Here is a 23,163-nt window from a genome sequence, read left to right as displayed (position 1 = left end):
CTTGCACTGAAGCCACGCAACACACCCCATTGTTTTCAATGGGGTGCAAACATACATGGAATTCCCCTTACCGGGGGAGGGGGATCCGGAACAGATACCTGCATAAGGGAAGGGCCCACTGTATTATCAGATTAACTTTATAATTATAAGATTGTTTAGTAGAAGTAGTTGAAATAGAAGCTGGTTTACCGTTAGTTGTGTCTCCCCCCCCCCCTTTTGCACCCCTCTTTCTTAAGTTGTTTTCTCTAACTTCTTCATTCCCCTCTGTTATAAGTACAAGGCAACAGCCTAGCAGCAAATATTTCCACTAAACTAATACATAGAGAATCAGGATGCAACACTAATATAGTTGATGGCTGGTACACGTTTTGCATGTGCAATCCAGTTCATCAAAACAATTACTTTTAAACTATTCTCAATCTTAATTTAGGCAGTACAATTGGCCTTCCACTTTCATCAGGGTTACGGTCTGAAGACCCCTGTGAAAATGGAAAAACTGCAAATAAATGGGGGAAGGCAGGAGGAGCATGCACACACGCCCTGGCCCTTCTGGGCTTTTCCCCCCCAAGGGGAAAAGCCCAAGGGCGAGGAGAAGGAGGAGTGCTTGTGCACATGGGGACAAACTCACAAATAATCAGAGCTGCACAAATAATCGAGGGCTGACTGTAATGAATCTTCTTCCTTACTCCTACAAATACAGTAGGGAAGTGCCTGGCCTATAGTTTGGTCTGCTATATTCCTGTGTTCTTTATCACGCACAGAAGCAGTTGTGCAAACCAGATTACACAGTTATTTGAACATGTTGATACTCTCTTCTGATTGTCTTGGTATTCAGGGTTAAGGGAAATCTCTCATTCAAATAGTTGTCCGATCTCCTGTACCTTATCATAATGAATGGCCATAGAAAATATCTTGTAAGCTTGGTAATTGATATTTTTGTCTTATCATGGAAGCTGGAGTATGGGAGTGGCTTAATATTATAATGGCTTAGTATTATAACCATAATAATGCAGGGTAGAGTGTTTTTTATGCTTTTTCTCCTGCTGGTAATGCATTCAAGCAAGAGACTTTAGAAAATGTACTACCTACTAATCTTAAACTTTCCCAAGCAACCACAAGTATACCTTGAGACTATACTACTTCATTCATATATTGGGGAAGCTACATCTTCTAATAGTTAACCTCTAGCTAACATCCAATTTTAAGAAAAGTAAATGTACATACATTTTGATAACTAATGGGAAATATTTTGTAATTTGAGCTTTACCTTAGTCCAAGAACTATAAAATGAATTCTAGATATTTTAGTTTCTTTTTTTAAAGCTTATAGAACAGGTCACATATTCCACTTTACTATCCAGACTTCTTTGAAGCCTGCCTGCGTAAAGTACAAAGCTCTTTGCACAAAATATAAAATTCATTATGCAGCTTGTCATCTTTCCATCTCATTGACACTCACATTTCTGTCCCTTAATGTGCATTAACATTTGCCAAATTGTGCTTCTGCAAAAATGAAATGCCTCAGCTCCTTCCACTGGATCATTTGGGATCACTTCAAAATACTAGTGCTCACCAAAAATTGGGGAGCCTTAAAATTTGGGTGAGCATCATTGTCTCTATTTGGGCAGATTTTTCAGCATTGGCTTTAAAATTTGGCACTTTGCAAAATAAATAATTACTCATAAACAATTTATTAACGTGCAAGATAGCTTGTGTGCATGTTTACTGAGAAGTAAAGCTATCTGCATTCATTTGGGTTATTTCCTAGATTAAATTCATAAAACTGTATTCTTAGTTGAGGATCAATATAATACTGCATTCTAATGCTCAAAGATACAAGCTTTATTTCCAATACACAAGTTCAGTAGTTGAATAAAAATTACTAATGGAAGGAGCATACATTTGCTTTTGTGTAGATTGAGGCTCACAAGAAAAACACATGCAGTAGCAAGAGATTAAAATTAACCATTTAAAACAAAAAAAGACTTTATGGTGACAGACTGTTTTCAGCAATAGTACAAATAGCCAATGAGAGAGGTATTTTACAATACAGGTTCCCTGTTGGTATTTAAATTAGAAATGATGTGTTTAGTCTTGTGGCCTTTGGGGAAGATCAGTCTGCTTTGTGGGATTTTTTATTGATTGAGAATAAAGTATAAAGGTGCAGTGCTGAAGTATGTTTACACAATAGACTCTTTTAAAAAAAAATAGATGAAGAGGGCATTAATTCTCCCCAGAGACTATATATATAAAAAGTTACTAAACAGTTTTGCTTTTTAACCATGCAGTTAACAAGCTTAACTAGCTTATGAAAATACGGTCATGGGAACACATGTTTGCATCTCATCATCTGGTCAGTGGGCAGATTTTAGCTGGAGGTATATGCATTATTGAAACAAGGGGAGCTAACACTTAGAGTGCAATCCTCCACAAATATGGCTTTAGTTAAAGTAATTTCCTTGGGGATTTGAGCAGCTTATCTATATACAGGTTGAGTCTCCCTTATCTGAAATGTTTGGGACCAGACATTTATTGGATTTCAATGGTGGGGTTTTGTTGTTGTTTTTTTAATATTTGCATAAACACAATGAAATATTTTGGAGATAGGACCCAGATCTAAGTGAAATTCATTTATGTTTCATGTATACCTTATGCACATAGCCTGAAGGTAATTTATAAGCAATATTTTTTAATAATTTGTGACTGAAATAAAGTTTGTGTACATTGAGCTATCAGAAAATAAAACTGCCATTATCTCAGCCATCCATGTAGACAATTTTGAATTTTGGAATATTTCAGAATTCCAATTAATGGAGACTCAACCTGATTGGGATTTCCAGTGTGGCATTCTCAATTGCTTTGCAATAATCATTTTATATATGTCACTTATATCGTTGAAAGTGAAGTCACAAGGCAAAGAGCATTTGACATTGTGCTTTGCTTTCAGTACAGTTTATCGTTCCTCTGGGTAAACAAGCCAGTTTTAGGAATACAAGCATACTTGGAATCACCTTCAAAGAGTAGGAAGCATAGTCTGAAATAACTTACATCCATCTAAAAGCACTGCACCTTTTGAAAAAAAAAATGCCTTGTATCATTGAACAAATCTTTCAATTGTCATTTTACTTTCTTTTGCAAAAGGATTAAATTACACAGGATCTACGGGAGCAATTGTGGGCTCACATGAACCTTATCAGGACCCAAGAGAGAAAAAATCAAAAAGGTAAAATAGAAATAGAGTACCTTAAATAATAAATCTGGGATTATATAATATCCTGCCTGTAATTCTGTTTTGAAATTTAAGTAAGGTAAATTTTTTAAGGTGAAAAAGATGGTTAAATATAAAGAGGACAGTATATCCTGTAAAACGCATAGAAAAGATTGACAAATTGTTGTACTAATGTAGTCCTTAGTAATGTCAGTGACATATTTTGAGGTTGATTTGGTAGACCCCTGTATGCTAGTTCCCCAGAGTACAGAAACAGTGTAAACTGGTGTCTCCTACATTACTGGACTGGTAAATTCACTCCAGGTTTTAGTCTGAGTGTTAAAGGAGTAATCCAAGGTGATGAACCCTGTCTTGAAAATAGCTTCACCACCTTGGACAGTTCCATTAAAACTGCCCAGAAACTTGGAGATTCATTGCTCCGCTTGACATGGAAGCCACCACAAATGGAATGACTTAGCACCAATCCAGCTGTAAATGTCTACAGCTGCCACATTAGAGCCATCTTGTGTATGAAACAAACATGTATGAAGTATTACCAGGGTCTTAACAGCAACATTAGCTACCTGGGGGGAAAAAGATCAATGTCGGAAAATGACAATTTATGAGTCTCAAATAATATTTTGGATGGTGGACATAAAAAATAAAAATTAATTACAGTAAAACAATTTAAAATCTAAATGAAATTAGCTTAAAAAGCTTAAGTGAAGTGGCCAACTGGTATGGTAAAGCAGAGTGATTTCATCACCCTTATTATTATTATTAACCTTTATTTATAAAGCGCTGTAAATTTACACAGTGCTGTACATACAATCTTTTAATTAGGCGGTTCCCTGCCCTCAGGCTTACAATCTAAAAAGACATGACACAAAAGGAGAAGGGAGTGGTGGAGGGGAAGAGGATGAGGGCCAGCAGTTCTTCTCTACCTCGGAGGCCTGGACCAAGTCAGATGGACTGGAGGGAGGGCTTGGCTTCTTAATGGATGGGTAAACTTCTTCCAGGGAGGCCTGTTGGAGTTAGCCTGCCTCTCTAGTATGATAATACATATAAAATACATAGCAATACAGGAAATGATTCAATAAAACAATAAAACCCTATCACATAATAGGTGGGATAAGGTGCTCTTGCTTGTTTTTGATCAAACCATCTGCATTCTAATTCTGCATGTTCCATTGCCATCACCTCTCTGGTAAGCCAACTGGAGTTGACCTTTCTGGTTGGGTTGTTTGGGGACAATCTTGTCTAGAGTACTAGCCATTTCATCATGTTATAGTGAGACTAGGACCCCAATAAAAGTATCAACTGGAAAATTTCTCAGAACATACAGGAATCTTTTGTCTGGTGGCAGACAAATATAATGGGCTTGCCACTGATGATTGAACATTCACTAAGAAATTAACTGATCCTGATGTCTCCCCTCTACCAGTATCAGACCTCCAGCTTTCTCATTTGTTGAAAATGCTAGGTCAGGGGTCGGCAACCTCCGGCCCGCGGGCCGGATGCGGCCCGCGGAGGCCTGGCGACCGGCCCCTGCCTCCCCTTGCCGCTGCCGCCGCCGCCGCGGCGGCCGCCCGTCGCGGCGTTTCGCCGCTCTGGGCGCCGCCATTTTGGGCGGCAAAATGGCGGCGAAGTCTCGCGCGACCTCCCTCGAGGTCGCGCGAGACTTCGCGGCCATTTTAGCTGAAAAAATGGCGGCGCCCAGAGCGGCCTCTCGGGCTATGGGCGCCGCCATTTTTTCACCCAAAATGGCGGCGAAATCTCGCGCGACCTTGGGGGAGGTCGCGCGAGACTTCGCCGCCATTTTGCCGCCCAAAATGGCGGCGCCCAGAGCGGCGAAAAGCCGCGATGGGCAGCCGCGGCGGCAGCGGCGGCGGGCCTTTGAGAGGCCCGCTGCCGTCCCTGGGGCCCTCCAGGAGGGCTCCAAAGGCGGCAGCGGGCCTCTGGGAGGCCCGCTGCCGTCCCTGGGGCCCTCCAGGAGGGCTCCGAGGGCGGCAGGGGGCCTCTGGGTGGCCCGCTGCCGTCCCTGGGGCCCTCCAGGAGGGCTCCGAGGGCGGCAGGGGGCCTCTGGGTGGCCCGCTGCCGTCCCTGGGGCCCTCCAGGAGGGCTCCGAGGGCGGCAGGGGGCCTGCTGCCGTCCCTGGGGCCCTCCAGGAGGGCTCCGAGGGCGGCAGGGGGCCTCTGGGGGACCCTTTTCCGTCCCTGGGGCCCTCCAGGAGGGCTCCGAGGGCGGCAGGGGGCCTGCTGCCGTCCCTGGGGCTCTCCAGGAGGGCTCCGAGGGCGGCAGGGGGCCTCTGGGGGGCCCTTTGCCGTCTCTGGGACCCTCCAGGAGGGCTCCGAGGGCGGCAGGGGGCCTCTGGGGGGCCCTTTGCCGTCCCTGGGGCCCTCCAGGAGGGCTCTGAGGGCGGCAGGGGGTCTCTGGGGGACCCTTTGCAGTCCCTGGGGCCCTCCAGGAGGGCTCCGAGGGCGGCAGGGGGCCTGCTGCCATCCCTGGGGCCCTCCAGGAGGGCTCTGAGGGCGGCAGGGGGCCTCTGGGGGGCCCTTTGCCGTCTCTGGGACCCTCCAGGAGGGCTCCGAGGGCGGCAGGGGGCGTCTGGGGGGCCCGCTGCCGTCCCTGGGGCCCTCCAGGAGGGCTCCGAGGGCGGCAGGGGGCCTGCTGCCATCCCTGGGGCCCTCCAGGAGGGCTCTGAGGGCGGCAGGGGGCCTCTGGGGGGCCCTTTGCCGTCTCTGGGACCCTCCAGGAGGGCTCCGAGGGCGGCAGGGGGCCTCTGGGGGGCCCTTTGCCGTCTCTGGGACCCTCCAGGAGGGCTCCGAGGGCGGCAGGGGGCCTCTGGGGAGCCCTTTGCCATCCCTGGGGCCCTCCAGGAGGGCTCCGAGGGCGGCAGGGGGTCTCTGGGGGACCCTTTGCAGTCCCTGGGGCCCTCCAGGAGGGCTCCGAGGGCGGCAGGGGGCCTGCTGCCATCCCTGGGGCCCTCCAGGAGGGCTCCGAGGGCGGCAGGGGGCCTCTGGGGGGCCCTTTGCCGTCTCTGGGACCCTCCAGGAGGGCTCCGAGGGCGGCAGGGGGCCTCTGGGGGGCCCTTTGCCGTCCCTGGGGCCCTCCAGGAGGGCTCCAAGGGCGGCAGGGGGCCTGCTGCCGTCCCTGGGGCCCTCCAGGAGGGCTCCGAGGGCGGCAGGGGGCGTCTGGGTGGCCCGCTGCCGTCCCTGGGGCCCTCCAGGAGGGCTCCGAGGGCGGCAGGGGGCCTCTGGGGGGCCTGCTGCCGTCCCTGGGGCCCTCCAGGAGGGCTCCGAGGGCGGCAGGGGGCCTCTGGAGGGCCCTTTGCCATCCCTGGGGCCCTCCAGGAGGGCTCCGAGGGACGGCAGGGGGCCTCTGGGAGTCCCGGTGCTGTCGCTGGGGCCCTCCAGGGGGCCCTCCAGCGCTGGTGGCCCCCACCAGCTTTTTTGCCGGTCTCTGACGGGGCCTGGGGCCCCGTCAGGGGCCAGCAAAGGTGGGGAGGCCTGGCCCCCGGAGGGTGGAGGCTCCGCCCCCGGTACGCAGCCCCGCCCCGGAGGGTGGAAGCTCCGCCCCCGGCACACGGCCCCGCCCCGGAGGGTGGAAGCTCCACCCCCCGCACATGGCCCCGCCACGGAGGGTTGAAGCTCCACCCCCCGGCTTCGGCCCCCCAGTCGCCTGAGGGACACCAACCCGGCCCCCGGCTCAAAAAGGTTGCCTACCCCTGTGCTAGGTCAAGCAAATGCAAGCTATATTGGGCTAGTAAGAGAGTTGTGGTTGACACATTTTAAAGTGATCCTAAAGTGTGCCAAGACAAATGTCCTGCAGTTTTCCAATATCATATCCAAGACCACTATGACAAATCTTAGGTTGGCCCTGCAGTGCCAACCCCAGGGGAATCCTGTCACTCACCCTGTCATTGTTCCCTCAAGTCTTCCCTTTCTGGATTAGGTTACTGGGTCTCAGGATGACACCTATAAACATGAATTTGTGGTTGTGTTGTGTGGGTTCTTAATTTATGGCCTGACTCCAGTTCAGGTTTGATCTACAGCCAGAGACAAGTTTAAAACAACAATATAAATAGTTTTATTACCCAGTATGATAATACAGTATAATAAACTCTAATATTTAATTTTTTAGGCTCCCCAATATCATAGGCAGTTTTCCCTTCTAGTTTAAAGCTAAAACTCTGTCTCTCTGTCAGAACCCTGTCTTTTAAAAGACACTCTCAACTCTCGCAACAGGCCCATTAACAGACTCCTCCTTCAGAGGCCCCTCCCTCCCATCACAGAGTTTTCTGTGGTAGAGTTGGCTGCCTAAATGTTTCTTACCACTCATTCTCACAAGCACTACTCAATCACATATTTGCAAATGTTTCCACCCTTTACCTGTAATGGTTTCATAGCCAACTTCAGCAGGGAGACTAATGGACAGCACAGTAGCCAGTATGGTTTCATGCCTTCAAGTTGTTGAGGAGTTTTCTTGGCAAAATTTGTTTAGAGGGGGTTCATTTCTGAGGCTAAGAGAGTGTGATTTGTCCAAGAATAGGTTTCTATGGCCAAGCAGGGATTTGATCCCAGACCTCACAGTATCCTATACCATGCTGGCTCACAGAGTGGCCAATAGCCTGACAGAATCCCTGACCTATCTCTTTGGTCCAGTGCCAGGCGTAAACACTCAAACCCATCATTCACTTTAGCAAGTCTGCTTGTAAGAGAGAGAGAATCCTTATAGCTGATAACTAATCTTTTAGTTATAGCTGATAACTCATAACTAATTAAACTAATAACCTATAGCTGATAACTAATTAAACTAATCAGATGTACTTAGGTCCAAAACACACTGCAGAAATAATCCAGTCTGAGACCACTTTAACTGCCTGGCTTCAGTGCTAGGGAATCCTGGGAACTGTAGTTTATTGTAGCACCAGAGCTGTGACAGAGAAGGCTAAATGTTTCACAAAACTACAGTTCCCAGAATTCCCTAACATTGAGCCAGGGCAGTTAAAGTGGTCTCAAACTGGATTATACTCTGGTGGCACCAAAGCTCTGCCAGAGAAGGCTAAATGTTTCACAAAGCTACAGTTCCCAGAATTCCCTAACATTGAGCCAGGGCCATTAAAGCGGTCTCAAACTGGATTATACTCAGGTGGCACAAGAGCTCTGACAGAGAAGTTGAAATGTTCCACAAAACTACAGTTCCCGCAGTGTGTTTTGGGCCTTAGAAATAAGACCAGTTTATTTCTAGGGGATGCAAAAGTAAGTATGTGAATGATTGGAGTCCAAGCAGAGAATTTATGCTTACTTCATTTTAATGTATTTTTATAATGTTGAAATGTGTGTTTGTTTGTTTTGCAGTCAAGATGCAGAGTTACCTGGTGCACCAGAGAACTTGACATTCCGAGAGCGACAAAGACTTTTTTCCCAGGGCCAGGATGTGTCCAACAAAGTAAAGGCATCTAGAAAATTAATGGAATTGGAAAATGAATTAAATACAAAATAGGATAAAAGGCACCTTATCAAAAGTTACCAGAAAGGTCAGCAAGGGACTAGGAGAAGGGCTGTTCTAAAAGAGAGAAGCATCTTCTGATAAACAAGATGGAACTTGGACTGTTTGACATTTAGTCATGTTGCAATAGCAAAAAGCAAAAACAATACAAAAACCATTCTTTACAAAGAGCTTGTGGTTTATACAATTAAAGCACTGTAAAATATATTTTAATTATATGAATCAAGTGTCATTATGTCCTTTCTCCATACCCTTTTCATTGTTTTAGGTTTAACTACTTTTGCAATAGTCCTGGTTGCTTCCTAGTCTCTTGCAGAAACACTTTGTTAGCTGCTAATCAGAAAGAGTGGCTATAGCTTGAACTGCCCAAACTAATGTCTGCACTGGTTTGTTGCACTGTAGGGTTTCTGATATAAATAAAGTCTAAAGTGACATACAAAATTCAAGGGATACTGAGAGCTGTCCATATACATTACTAGCATATCATTAAAAGTTAGAGGTTTTTTTGAACTTCATTTAAAAAAAATATTCTGAAGATGAAATGGTTCTGTTAGAGCAGTCACTAGACAATGATTATCTGTATCATACCATTCTTTTGGCATGAAATAATTGACTTGTATTGGTGGCAGTCCAGTGATGTGACAAGAAATGCACCTTGATTTTTTCAGCTATTTGTTCTTCATCTCTACACTGAACTGTAAACCACTTCTGAAACTTGAGTTTTGAAATTTTGGTGAGCGTTAAAAAAGAGGTTGGTAAAACACAAGTGGAAAAGTGTGTGTGTGAGTGTGTGTGTGTGTGTGTGAGAGAGAGAGAAATAGAGAGATGAGACAATGTTTTGAGCTATTTAGAAACTCCAGAAGCAGTAGGAATAAGCTTGTTGTGGTAGCTCCATTGTAGCCAAGTCAAAACCAAAGTTAAATATTCCCAAAAGAACTAGAAAATTTGAATTACCAATAAGTAACTTATTAAATACTACTTGGAGAAGGAGTGTGGTTACTATGGATGCTATAAAAAGAAAGTATTGTCTGCCAGTAATAATTTCACTGAGGTTGCCTGACAATGCTTTGTGTTGGAACAGTGCGAGTCAAGTGGCCTCCAGTTTACTAGTATCCTCTTCCTGTATACTGTAGAAAATGTTGGCAGTTCAAGCTATTTTTCACACTATATTGCAGCATTATTTAATTTTTTTATGGTTGAAATCGTTTTCTCTCTTTGTTCCGTCAGCTATGTGTATATGGCTGATATTGAGAATAAGCACCTCATCAGAGTTTATTTCTCATTGTGTGATGTTTAAAACAATATATTATATTGTGATTCTAAGCAGATTTTCTATTTGATGAAGCCCTTAATTGGGTTTTAGATGATTTTTTTCTGTATAATATGTTCTCTTATAAATATATATTTAGGGAATTATGCACACTTCCAAATGCAGAGGGTAGACTTTCACTGCCTTAGAAATCACTTTTAATAAGTTGTATGATAAAAAAATAAATGCAAGTTAATGATATTAAAATTGGAGTGTAAATATTTTTTTTACATATTTCAGATTTCTTATTTGAATGTGTGCTTTTACCGTTCACCTGTTAAATATGAAGTAGGAAATTAAATTGGTTGAAAGTGTTAATGAAGGATTTGCATGCTTGCTATGTCTGTTAATCAGGAAAAGCAAGCTTCCCCCAATTTATCTTGAGAACACTAGATATTCTGTGGCTGGAATATTATTGCTGCTAGAACCTAAGCAAAGAAATATCACTTACTGTGGAGTGGATTTGACTGCTGTTGGGCATTCAGGCCACTTGTGAATATGAGTAAAAGTGCTTTTCATAACTGTTTGTGCATTATTATGGGAAAAAACATCAAAACTGCTGTAGTTCCCCATTTCTACTGTATTTCACTTGCAACCTATTTTTAATAAACTTTGTATTGTATTTAACTTTGCACTGTATAATGTCTGTATGAAGACTATTTGTTCAAATTGCACACACACACTTTACATTCCACTGTCAATTGGTAACCAGAGAGGATCCACTCCTTAGTCCTTTTAAGATGGTATTTCTTATATATGGCATATTTAACTCAAGGTTAGCTCTAAACTATGACCCAAGTATAGGAAAATTGAGATATATTAAAGTTATGTTAAAATAAATAGGATGTTTTATTCACAGTTAATTTGTCCTTTTTATTTCAACTGAATTTATTTAAATATGACTAATTTTTGCTGGACTTGGACCCTACAGGTTTTTTCCCCACATTATGTAATACATATTCTACTGTTTTCCTTTTCTTTCTTTCTTTCTTTCTTTCTTTCTTTTGTTTTGTGCCTTGCAATTTACAGTAACCCTAAGGCAAACCTATCAAGGGATTTTTTTGGCAAGATTTGTTCAGCAAGGGTTTTCATTGCCTTCCTTGAAGGCTGACAGAGTATTGCAATTCTGAAAATGCTCCTTTAATGGCTGGTAACTTTCTGTTAAATTTAATATCTAGAAGTTAAATATTTATCTTATTTTTAAAATATTTCTGTGTTGCTATTCATGCAAAATTTCACATTGGTTCACACATTAAAGCCATTAAACAAAACTAGTTATATAGGAAAAAAGACAATACAACACGTTGTAATCAGTAAAGCAGCTCCTATTGACTAATAGCAGTCAAACGGATGTGAGGGAATAGTTCTTGGAAGCTTTCTGACAAAAAGTTTTACATTTCTTTGGAAAAAACTCAAGGAAGAATCCATATGGGCCTCTCAGACAATTGTTCTTAGGTCATATAGCCTATGTAGAAAATGGAATCTGATTTAATCAGAAACTTTCAAGTGATGAAGAACCTCATGGCAGAAACAAAAAATATAGATCCAAATTAAGTCATGCCTATTTAAATAGTCTTCTCTTAGCATGCCAACAATTTTATACTTCAAAATGTATATAGATACAGTAAGTTTATGTAGTTATCTCTCTACACTTGCATATGCTTGTAAACCATTGTACTGAAACATATGCTTGTAAATCACTAGCATATGCCTGTAAATCAGTGTACTAAATCATACTAATTTTCCTTTCTGTTTAGTCTACATAGATTTGCTTTTTTTATATAAAGCAAATAGCCTTGCATGAGTATGTCTTCCTGAAATATTTTATGCTTTTTAAAGCTATTTTAATACTGCTGACTTAAATAATGCAGTTTATTCTAAACACATACACACATCTATTAAAATGTGAATAAAACTAATCTAGACAACCATAAAAACAAAGTAAATCAAAACACTTGGATCTTAAAAGCCTTGTCAGAACCATTATAATTGTGCCTAAAAGGACTTGGGAAATAGAAAGTACTTTGCCTGCTGCCAAACTGTCAACACGATTGTACTAGGTATATCAGGGTGAGGAGAAATATCTTTAATTGAGATACAAAACTGCAAAGGTCTCTCCAAGGGAACCACTTTCCTCACTTCAGATGCCAAAGGTACCTGACAAAGAACTTTCACTGAAGATCATAAAAGTAATGAAGCAGATGCAAATGTGTAGCTTTTGGGGGACCAAAGGGCATAGTTTTGAAAACCTGCCCTTTGAATTTGTCAGCCAGCGTGGTGTAGTGATTTCAGTGTTAGAGTAGGGCTCTCGGAGACCTGAGTCCAAAGCCCAGCTTGGCCACAGAAACCATCTGAGTGATCTTGGGCAAGTCACACACATTCACCCTTAAGGGAAGATCATGGGAAACTCTCAAATCATGGGGGGGGGGGGGGGGGGACACAACATCCTATGATAGCAGTGACATAAGTGTGAGTCAATTTGAGCTCACATTAAAAATACATATATATTTGAACTTGGTCAGCACAATGACATGTTCACCTGACATGGCAACGGTCCAGTATGAAGAAGATGCCTGGCTAATTTAGTTGCTATTTTTCAGTTAAATGCAGTTTTGAAAAGACTTCCAAATATAAATGGCAGCCGTACACAAAAAGAGATACATTGGATGAAATCAAAGTACAGTGTAACATTGTATTAACAGTAGCCAGTCAGCAGAACATGAGTGAAATGGCACCCTCTGTCTCACATTCCCAAATAACTGATGCACAGGGGCATATTACCCACTGCTCTGGACACTGAAGGTGACGCCATCCTTACTGGTAGCCAACGTTGGCCCCATCCTATATGAATTTATCCAGCCCCCCTCTTTCAGAGCCATCCATTAACTACAGGTTGAGGCAGTGAGTTTCACAATTTAACTATGGGCTATGACAACACAGCTACTCCTGCATGTTTTCTGTATTACGGGCTACAAAATATGTCATTTTATCTCTCCTGAATTTTCCAGCATTCAGCTTCAGTGGATGACAACAGATTCTAGTTTTATGAGACAAGGAGAAAAGCTATCCTGTCTCTGTTTCTCCACACCACATATCATTACTCAATATAACCTTGTAACACAGTCCCTTCAGTCCATTGATGTTTTTATTCTCCCGTTTCTAGCTCTAGAATATCATTTTTTAAATATACTGACCAGAACTATACACAGTATTCTAGATGGGTCCTCTTGTTGATGTGAGCCCTCAAGTTGTTTCCAACTTATGACAACCCTAAGAGGAACCTATCATGGGGTTTTCTTGGCAAGTTTCTTCAGAGGGGGTTTGCCATTGCCATCCTCTGAGGCTGAGAGAGTGTGACTTGCTAAAGGTCACCCAGTGGGTTTCATGACTAAGCTGGGAATCAAACCCTGGTTGGTCTCCAGAGTCCTAGCCCAACGCTCAAACCACTACACGACGCTGGCTTTCAGATAGGCCTCTATATAAGGTCAATATCATATTGGCAGTTTTAATTTAAAATATGTACACAGAATGTACTGCAGCAATATATTCTGAACATCAGCTGAGAATGGATCCCTAAAGCTAAGCAATCTTTGTTTAGGTAGGATACCTTCTGGGAGAGGGTATACTATCCCATAGAAGTAATAGGACAGATCCAGGATTATTTTCAAACTGCAATGTGCTTCTTCCTTGGGAAGTGACTGAGGCCTTTGAGTGTTACTGCACTGCGCAAATATAGGATCTTTCCTTAGTATCCAAAGCTACTTACCCTGAGAGTTACATGCTGCCCCAGGAACATCAGTTTCTGGGAAACAAAAGGAGGGAGTTATTGCTGTCCTCTAGGAGCTTCCAGAAGCATCCGGTTGGTCACTGTGGGCAAATGGATAGATAGGCTTTTGTCCAGACCCATGAAGGATTTTCTTATACTGCCTCATTCCTCTCTGAACAGTGTTTCTATTTATTGGTCTTCATTGTCCAACCCATCACTTGAGCTGTGCACTTAAAATTCAAGAACAGGCAAAGTGTGGGTCTGCGGATGTTGTCAGACGGCAAGTCCCATCAGCCCTCAACAGCATAGCCAATGGGGAGGAATGCTGGGAATTTCACTCCAACATCTAGAGGGCTACCCTTTCCCCATGGCTGATTGAAATGGAGGAAAGTAGTTAATTGCCATCAGATGGAGACCCTATGAGTGAGAGACCGGCAGGTCACCTTATCTTCTGCAGCCGACCTCAGGTCTTGCAGACTCAAGGATGTGGCTTCCTTGATTGAGTCTATCCATCTAAAATGTGGTCTTTCTCTTTTTCTACTATCTTCCAGCTTACCAAGCACCGAGTCCTTTCTTCTCATAATATCGCCAAAATGTATCAGTCTCAGTTTACTCATCTTGGCGTATCAGCTTTCTTCACTGTCAAGCTTTCACAGTTTATATAGAAATTGGAAATAAAGTTAGGGGCAATTATATTATCTTTACACTTCAGGACCTTGCCTAGTTTTTTTTCCACAGCTGCTCTTCCAAATCCTCTGATTTCCTGACTGCAATCTGCATTCTTATCAATTCCTGGGTCAAGGTATGGGAAATCTAATGCCTTCATTGTCTACTTTAAAGTAATGTAAACCATTTGCAGTCATTGTTTTTGTTTCCTTAATGTACATCTTTAAACCTGCCTTCGCACTTCCATCCATAATCTTTCCCTGGCTACATCCGCAATGCAGAAATACAGTGGGCCCTTGTTATCCGCTGGGGTTTGGTTCCAGGACCCGCTCTGGATAAGAGGATCTGGGGATGCTCAAGTCCCATTCAGTACAAGGGCATAGAAAATATATAAAATGGAAACATCCAGGTTTGCTTTTTGGAATGTATATATTTTTAAAGCCGTGGGTGCTTGAGTCCGTGGATGAGGAGGGCTGACCGTAATCCAGTTTGACACCGCTTTAATTGCTACGGCTCAATGCTACGGAATTCTGGGATGTGTAGTTTTGTAAGAGATTTAGCCTTCTCTGTCGCAGAGCTCTGGTGCCACAATGGACTACAATTCCCACAGTTCCATAGCATTGAACCAAGGCATTTAAAGTGGTGTCAGACTGGCTTCTTCCTGCAGTGCAGATGCAGCCCAAGTCTTTGATGTTTTCTACTAGCAGTATTGTGTCCCTGGCATATCTCAGATTGTTGCTGTTCCTTTCTGTGGGTCTAATCCTGCTTTTTAATATAGGATAAAATCGGTGTACGAGTAACCAGAGGTGCCACAACAAACTACAATTCCCAGAATTCCATAGCACCGAAGCATGGCAAGTCAAAGAAGTGGTGCTAAACAAGCTACCCCTCAATTCCCGCCTCTTTCTAGCTCCATCCAATCAAAATCCCTCTCTCATCCGGAACGCCTGTAGGGGTATCCATGGCAACCATGGAGAGGCTAAATCGCCGCTTGGGATTGGCTGGTTCGAACGGCGTGCCTCGTATAAAACGAGGGCGAGGGAGGGGAGTTAAAATGGCCGACGAGCCTCAGCGGAAGAAGAGGAAAGAGTCGTCTTAACGAAGCGGGGGACTCCTCTCCGAGCCTGTGGCCCCTCAGCGCCAGGATGAGGCCCGGCGGCGGTGGCGGCGGTGGCGGCGGCGGGATTAGCTTGAGTTTTGTGGCCGAGCAGCGGATTCGGCAGCTGGAGCAGAAGCTGCGAGTGAGTCTCGCCCAAAAGCCAAGCCCCCTTTTGGGGCGGGGGTCCCCTGTCGCTGGGAGGGAGGCAGGCTGAGGCTCAGGATGGAGGACGTTCGAGGAAAATGGAGGACAGGACCAAAGAAAAGCCAAAAGCACTCCCAGAAATAGGAATAAAGGCTACAAATATTCATAGGAATGTCATTCCTGCTGCTTAGGTCAGGCCCAAAATGGAGGACGTCCAAGAAAAATGGAGGACATGCCCAAAGAAACGCTAAGAATGCTCATAGAAACGTAAAGCCATAGTCAGGCTCAAAATGGAGGACCTTCCAGAAGAGAAGGGGGCAAAGGGAGGACGCCTGGCCACTCTGCCGACGTGGGAGAAAAGAGCAGATCACCCAGCCTGCTTCCCAAGGAATCATACAGTTTTGCTAGTTGGGTGCTTCCAAGTCATTTCTGAATTATGGTGACCCTGTCTATTGGCAAGTTTCTTCAGAGGGGGTTTGCCATTGCCATCCTCTGCGGCTGAGAGAGTGTCACTTGCCCAGGGTCACCCACTGGGATTTTAGGTTCGGTCAGGGATTTGAACCTTGCTCTCCAGAGTCATAGTCCAACACTCAAACCACAACACGATGCTGACTCTCACAGTTTGACACTCATAATGCAGTTTGAGACATCTCACAGAGTCATGGGATTCGTAGTTTTGTGAGGCACCAGCACTCTTCAGCAGCAAAGGCTAAAGACCTTGTAAAACTACGAATCCCAGGATTCCATGGGATGGAGCCATAGAGTTAAAGTGGTGTCAAGCTGCATTCTGTCTTCAGTGTAGATACACACCCTGTGGAAGTGGGTTGGCTGGGCTGAAAGGGAGTGTAAGGTTTATTCACTCTTCTGAAGGAAATGAGATACTTGATGCTATTGAAATACTGCCTAACCTATGTCTTTTTCCCCCCGATTTAAAATGGGATTGGGTAACTGCAGGTGTCCCACATCTTGCTGGATTTTTGCAGCTTCCATTGCTCCTAGGCCAAGGAAGTTATGAGTGGAGATGGAAACTAGTCTCACAACATCTGGATGGCCACTGTTACCCACTCTTTCTTTAAAAGTACAAGGCTTAAGTGAGGTGAAAAGGAGGGAAAGGTTTCCAAAAGAGTTGCTGGTTTGCCAGCCAAGCAAGTTTTGAAGGCTTCTATAGCACTTCAAGCTGTGTCTGAAGTACTTCCCCTCAACAATTTCACATGCACCCATTTGCACTGCCCTCTACAGAACTTGAATGTGTGCCAGCAATATATTTATAACCTATTGCTAAGTTGTCTATATCCTGCTATACTTTTCAGTGCTTCATAATGTATATGGAATTATGATCTGAGAAGAACACATGAAAGATTGCCATAAACCCCTGCAGCATGACTGGCACAGCTGCAACAGACTTGGGTACAATTTAGTATACTTTACGGGAACACTTGCTGGATAATGAGAGTAGAGAATGTATCATTTTGGTCCATACATTGATTGACAGTTATATTTTAGGATTAGAAGAGCTGTCCCTGCAAATTATTTTGCTTCTTGTGTAATTATTGATTTTGAGTTAAGGCTTATCCAATTTTTATATTCTCAGGCTAAAGAAGAGAGAATAATTATGCTGAAGACAGAAAATGCTATCCTCCACCTCAAGCTTGCAGAGGTAACAATAGTCTCAGTTTTTCCATCCAGTTGTATGACACACATTTGCCTCCAAAGTCTTCTGTGTAAACTACATAAACTCCAACCTAACTTTGCTTCCACTTGCAGAATTGCCCTTATGTGAATCCTCTATCATCTCAAAAGGATGACCGTGGTTAAAAGCTAGAATGAACAGCTTTTATAAAAATGTGTGTACCACATGTAGTTCCTGATGTTAGGTCAAGCACCTAACCAGTTGAAATTTAGAGTACCATATTTTCCAGCGTATAAGACAACTTTTTAGCCCAGGAAAATCTTCCCCAAAGTCGGGGGTCATCTTACACGGTGGAAAAAGAAAGGCCTTGCCAGCTGGTTGGGCCCCGAGGAGAAGCCGCGGCAGCAAGGCCTTCTCCAGAGGCAGAGGAGCCGTGCAGCACATCCTCCACCTCTGAAGAAGGCCTTGCCGCCGCAGCCTCTCTCTTTAGGGCCCAACTGGCTGGCAAGGCCTTCTTCAAGACAGAAGATGCACCACGCGGCTCCTCTGCCTCTGGAGAAGGCCTTGCCAGCCAGTTGGGCCCTAAAGAAATAGGCTGTGGCGGCAAGGCCTTCTCTAGAGGCAGAGGAGCCGCGCAGTGCATCCTCCGCCTCAGAGAAGCCTTGCCAGCTAGCTGGGCCCTGAGGAGAGAGGCCGCGGTGACAAGGCCTTCTGCAGAGGCAGAGGACGCGCTGCCCGGCTCCTCTGCCTCTAGAGAAGGCAGCCAGCTAGCTGGGCCCTTCTTCTTTTTCCTCCTCCTCTTCCCCTCTTCCTCTTCTTTCTCCTCTGCTTCCCCTCTTGCTCCTTTTCCCTCCTCCGCTTCTTCTTCCCCTCTTCCTCCTCTTCTTTTTATCTTCTTTTTCCTATTCTTCTTTCTCCTCCTTTTCTCCTTTCTCCTCCTTTTTTCTCCTCCCCTCTCTTTCTCCTCTGCTGCTGCTGCTGTAGTAGTTGTGTGCGTTCAGCTCCTTTCTGACTTATCGTGGAAGAGAGGGGTAGTATTATATGGTGAGTATATCCCAAACTATATTTTAAGTTGCAAAGTTGGGGGTCGTCTTATACGCCCAGTCGTCTTATACACCGGAAAATACGGTAAATCTGGATCCATGTGGGATCACATTAATCCAGCCTTGGTCGTCATTACATATTTTGACTGGAGATGTGTGATTTCATCCCTCTTGCAGTGTAGGTGTGAATGCATCTGCTGCTGAGGCTCACTGCTTATTTATTAGCATGTATATTACCAGTGGTGTGTAATGCTATTAAGTATAAGCAGATTTGAAGCCATCTGTCAGCCTATTCACTTTGAAAGAAATATTAAAGACTCTAGTTATCATCTGGCCCTTATAAGCCCCTAAACCTGCTCCAGAGGGTAAGGAAACCTTCTTCAACCAGCTACTGAGCTGCATCACCAGTTACCAGTGGAAGAGAAAAAGTCACTGAAACTGCAGCATCAGCAAAAATATGTATGTTCCAAAAGCACAAAAAAAGTAATGAGCAACATCCATTTTAATTTGTACTTTCTTACATGTTCCTTTGCCATTACTGTATTTTTATTAATCAGATCTTTATATTTCATGGAGTAGGAGAGTTTTTGCTAAAAAGAAAGTTCAGTTAAAGTTGACCTTTGGCAAATTTTCTGTCTATCGATCCTCCAGGGGCCACTTGAACACCCTCTTCCATGTTACCAAAATCAAATTTATGGACTAGTAATTGCTAGTTACCATGATTGTTTTGTCTAATGTAGTTGTTGCTGCTAATAACAAATTATCAGCTGGCTAAAAACCTGAGGAAAGCTTTAAAATATGTCAAAGTCTGAATACTTCCTTGTAACTGCTTTGCTTAAGCAAGTTCATTCTTTTTTTTTAACAGGTGTTGAACAGTTCACAAGACCTGTTATACTTGCTGAGGACATTTTGTCTCTTTTTTGTAGGAGTCCTAGAAGTTTAGAGAATTTAACAGTGGGAGGTTGGGCCAGCATTAGAGCAGACTGCAGGGATTAGCAGTAATAGGAACTGTCAGCCAAGAAGTTCTAATCTAAAGTGAGACTTTAAACTGCCATATGACCTCATAAAAGTCTCTTGCTATTATGGAGTCCTGATTAACTCTTTAAGGATAAAAACTGGGATCAGTTGAAACAACACAAAACTCGATTGAAAACCAGATGTTGCCTTTTGAGCTCAGCTTTCCTGGGAGAACCTACAAAAATACAGCCGCTTTGTAGAGAGACATAGGCCTTCTGTGCTTCAAAGCCTTCAGCTCTTCACCTCTTGGGGAACATGGATCAGCATTTAATCTTGGACATGCAAAACCTGCTTAACGTACGTTGGTAGATTCTCAGTACCTTGCTTCAGTAAATAATCATCAAAGGCATATGGAGTGAGGCCCACCCTCTGGTGTACATCACGCTAAATATGAAGCAGCTGGTTTAGTCTGAGTCTAAGGCGAGAGGCTTTTCTCCTGTCTGTTGCTTGTCCGCCTGTTTCCACCTTTCTCCCCATGGACTGCTGCCTGATATCTGCTCCCAGCTGGACCAGCCCACATACCGTGTCAGCTGGTTGGCTTAACCTGTCTCCTTCCTGCAGAAGAATAAAAGCTGTTTGGAAACTTCAGCAGATCCAAAGTATTGTGGCCAGGCTATTGGCTGGAACTGGTTATAGGGACCTATTTACCCCATACCCTCATTGAAACAGCTTCACTGGCTACCAGTCCCTTTTTGAGTAGAATTCAAAGTGCTGGTTATAACCTTTAAAGCAATATACAGCTTGCATCTGCACTATCTGAAATACCGTATCTCCCTGTATGAGCCTGCCTGAGTTTAAAGTCCTTCAGGAGAAGGAGAAGGTTTTCTTTTGGTCCCCACCACCATCAAAGGCATGTTTAGTGAGGACCTAGCAGAGTGCCTTCTCAGTAGCTATTCCCAGATTGTGGAATTCTCTGCAGACCATGACCTTATTCAAACAGATGTTTGGTTTAAGATCTATGTAACAGAAGGATTTGTGGCAGTGTTGTGTTTTTTGTAATATTTTTTATTATGATCTGTGTTTTTATATTTTAATCTACTTTCAGTTGAACAGCTATTTAATCTGTTTGCAACTTTTGCATAAATAATTTTTAACTATGTCTTTGAAAAAAATGCTTTAGGCTTCTTTGGATTCTGCATAGAGGGAAAGGCAAGATATAAATCATATAATGAATAAATAATAGGATTGTGTTTGGCAAGTAGGATTGTGACTGGTTGAACTAACGAATTGTGTTTGACAAGTCCTAGCACTGATCTACTTGATCAGACCAAATATTCATCTTTTGTGTTTGGCAAGTTCCCTCATGTCAGTCCATGGGAGACTTCCAAGTCACCCTCTCAGCCACCCGTTCAGCTCTTTCAGATGGCCATGGCTTCTCTGATTGAATCTGTCCATCTGTAATGTGACCTCCCTTTTTTCCTTTGTCCTCAAATTTACCAAGCATTATAATCTTTTCTAGTGAGTCCTTTCTTCTCCTGATGTGGCCAAAATATGACAACTTCAGTTTAGTCATCTTTGCTTCTGGGGAGAGTTCAGGCCTGATTTGCTGTAGGACCTATTTTTTATGTCTTTCTAACAGTCCACAGTATTCTCAGAACACTTCACCAGAATCACATCTCAAATGAGTTTTTTTATACAGTCAGCTTTCTTCAGTGTCCAGCTTTCACAATCATATATTGAAATGGGAAATACAGTGAGCTCACGCCATACGCGGGCTCCTTATAGAATCATAGAATCGTAGAGTTGGAAGAGACCACTAGGGCCATCCAGTCCAACCCCCTGCCATGCAGGAAATCCAAATCAAAGATTCCCTGACAGATGGCCATCCAGCCTCTGTTTAAAGACCTCTAAGGAAGGAGACTCTATCACCTTCCGAGGAAGTGCATTCCACTGTCGAACAGCCCTTACTGTCAGGAAGTTCCTCCTAATGTTCAGGTGGAATCTCTTTTCCTGTAGTTTGCATCCATTGTTCCGGGTCCTGTTCTCTGGAGCAGCAGAAAACAAGCTTGCTCCCTCCTCAATATGACATCCTTTCAAATATTTAAACAGGGCTATCATATCACCTCTTAACCTTGTTTTCTCCAGGCTAAACATCCCCAGCTCCCTAAGTCGTTCCTCATAGGGCATGGTTTCCAGACCCTTCACCATTTTTGTCGCCCTCCTTTGGACACGCTCCAGTTTCTCAATGTCCTTTCTGAATTGTGGCGCCCAGAACTGGACACAATATTCTAGGTGGGGCCTGACCAAAGCAGAATACAGTGGCACTATTACTTCTCTTGATCTAGACACTATACTTCTATTGATGCAGCCTAAAATAGCATTGGCCTTTTTAGCTGCCGCATCACACTGTTCACTCATGTTCAACTTGTGGTATACTTGGACTCCTAGATCCCTTTCACACGTAGTTTCATTCAGCCAGGTGTCACCCATCCTATATCTGTGCATTTTATTTTTCCGCCCTAAGTGCAATACCTTACATTTCTCTGTGTTAAATTTCATTTTGTTAGCTTTGGCCCAGCTTTCTAGTCTATTCAGGTCGTTTTGAATCTTGATCCTGTCCTCTGGGGTATTAGCTATTCCCCCTAATTTGGTGTCATCTGCAAATTTGATAAGTATGCTCCCAGTTCTGTCATCCAGGTCATTGATAAAGATGTTGAATAGCACTGGGCCCAGGACAGAGCCCTGTGGGACCCCACTGGTCACTTCTCTCCAGGATGAAAAGGAGCCATTGTTGAGCACTCTTTGGGTTCGGCCGGTCAACCAATTACAGATCCATTTAACAGTTCCTTTGTCTAGCCCACATTTTACAAGCTTGTTTGCAAGAATGTCATGGGAAACCTTGTCAAAGGCCTTACTGAAATCAAGATATACTATATCCACAGCATTCCCTTCATCTACCAAGCTGGTAATTTTATCAAAGAAAGAGATTAGATTTGTCTGGCATGACTTGTTTCTCTGAAACCCATGTTGACTTTTTGTGATTATGGCATTGCCTTCTAGATGTTCACAGACTCTCTGTTTAATGATCTGCTCCAGAATCTTTCCTAGAACTGATGTCAGACTAACTGGACGATAATTGTTGGGATCCTCTTTTTTCCCCTTTTTGAAGATGGGGACAACGTTTGCCCTTCACCAGTCTGCTGGGATCTCTCCTGTTTTCCAGGAGTTTTCAAATATGATTGCCAATGGCTCCGATATTACTTTTGCCAGTTCTTTTAATACCCTTGGATGGAGTTCATCTGGTCCCGGAGACTTAAATTCATTTAGATTAACAAGGTGTTCCTCTACTATCTCTTTACTTATTCTGTGCTGAAATTCACCTATTCTGTCCTCTGCTCCATTATCCTCAGGTTGACCACCCTTTTCCTTTTCTGAGAAGACTGAGGCAAAGAAGGTGTTGAGTAATTCTGCCTTTTCTCTATCTCCTGTTAGCATTTTGCCATCTTCTCCACGCAGTGGCCCTACCGTTTCCTTCTTCTTCCTCTTGCTGCGGACATATCCAAAAAAGCCCTTTTTATTGCTCTTAACCTCTCTAGCAAGCCTGAGTTCATTCTGCGCTTTAGCTTTTCTGACTTTACCCCTACACATGCCTGCTATTTCTTTGAATTCCTTTTTCGTGATTTCCCCCTTTTTCCATTTCTTATACATGTTCCGTTTCAAACTTAGCTCGGTTGAAAGTTCCTTAGTCATCCATCCTGGTTTCTTGAGACACCTCCCGTTTTTCTTTCTCACTGGAACTGTTTGAAATTGTGCCTTCAGTATCTCCCTTTT

General features: G+C 43.8%; 2 protein-coding genes across 26 annotated transcripts in view; both read left to right on the top strand.

Annotated features, from left to right (window-relative positions):
* Positions 1–10,654, top strand: part of AFDN (afadin, adherens junction formation factor) — a 138,745-nt gene extending 128,091 nt beyond the window's left edge. For all 24 annotated transcript variants that reach the window (XM_089530005.1, XM_089529999.1, XM_089530007.1 and 21 more), the window contains 2 exons: positions 3,141–3,222; positions 8,568–10,654. In XM_089530005.1, the coding sequence (XP_089386131.1) occupies positions 3,141–3,222; positions 8,568–8,712 (227 nt within the window). In that variant the 3' untranslated portion in view covers positions 8,713–10,654. The remainder of the gene's footprint in view (positions 1–3,140; positions 3,223–8,567) is intronic.
* Positions 10,655–15,476: 4,822 nt separating this feature from the next.
* Positions 15,477–23,163, top strand: part of KIF25 (kinesin family member 25) — a 64,574-nt gene continuing 56,887 nt past the window's right edge. The window contains exons 1-2 of one of the 2 annotated variants that reach the window (XM_089529996.1): positions 15,477–15,700; positions 17,294–17,359. In XM_089529996.1, the coding sequence (XP_089386122.1) occupies positions 15,605–15,700; positions 17,294–17,359 (162 nt within the window). In that variant the 5' untranslated portion in view covers positions 15,477–15,604. The remainder of the gene's footprint in view (positions 15,701–17,293; positions 17,360–23,163) is intronic. The other variant, XM_089529997.1, reaches the window with a different exon arrangement.

The sequence above is a fragment of the Sceloporus occidentalis genome, unplaced genomic scaffold (genome assembly GCF_023333645.1).
Source record: "Sceloporus occidentalis isolate IW3139 unplaced genomic scaffold, rSceOcc1.0.p SCAF_6, whole genome shotgun sequence".
Taxonomy (NCBI): domain Eukaryota; kingdom Metazoa; phylum Chordata; class Lepidosauria; order Squamata; family Phrynosomatidae; genus Sceloporus; species Sceloporus occidentalis.
Note: the sequence above shows the minus strand (reverse complement) of the source record. Positions and strands in the feature narration are given on the sequence as shown.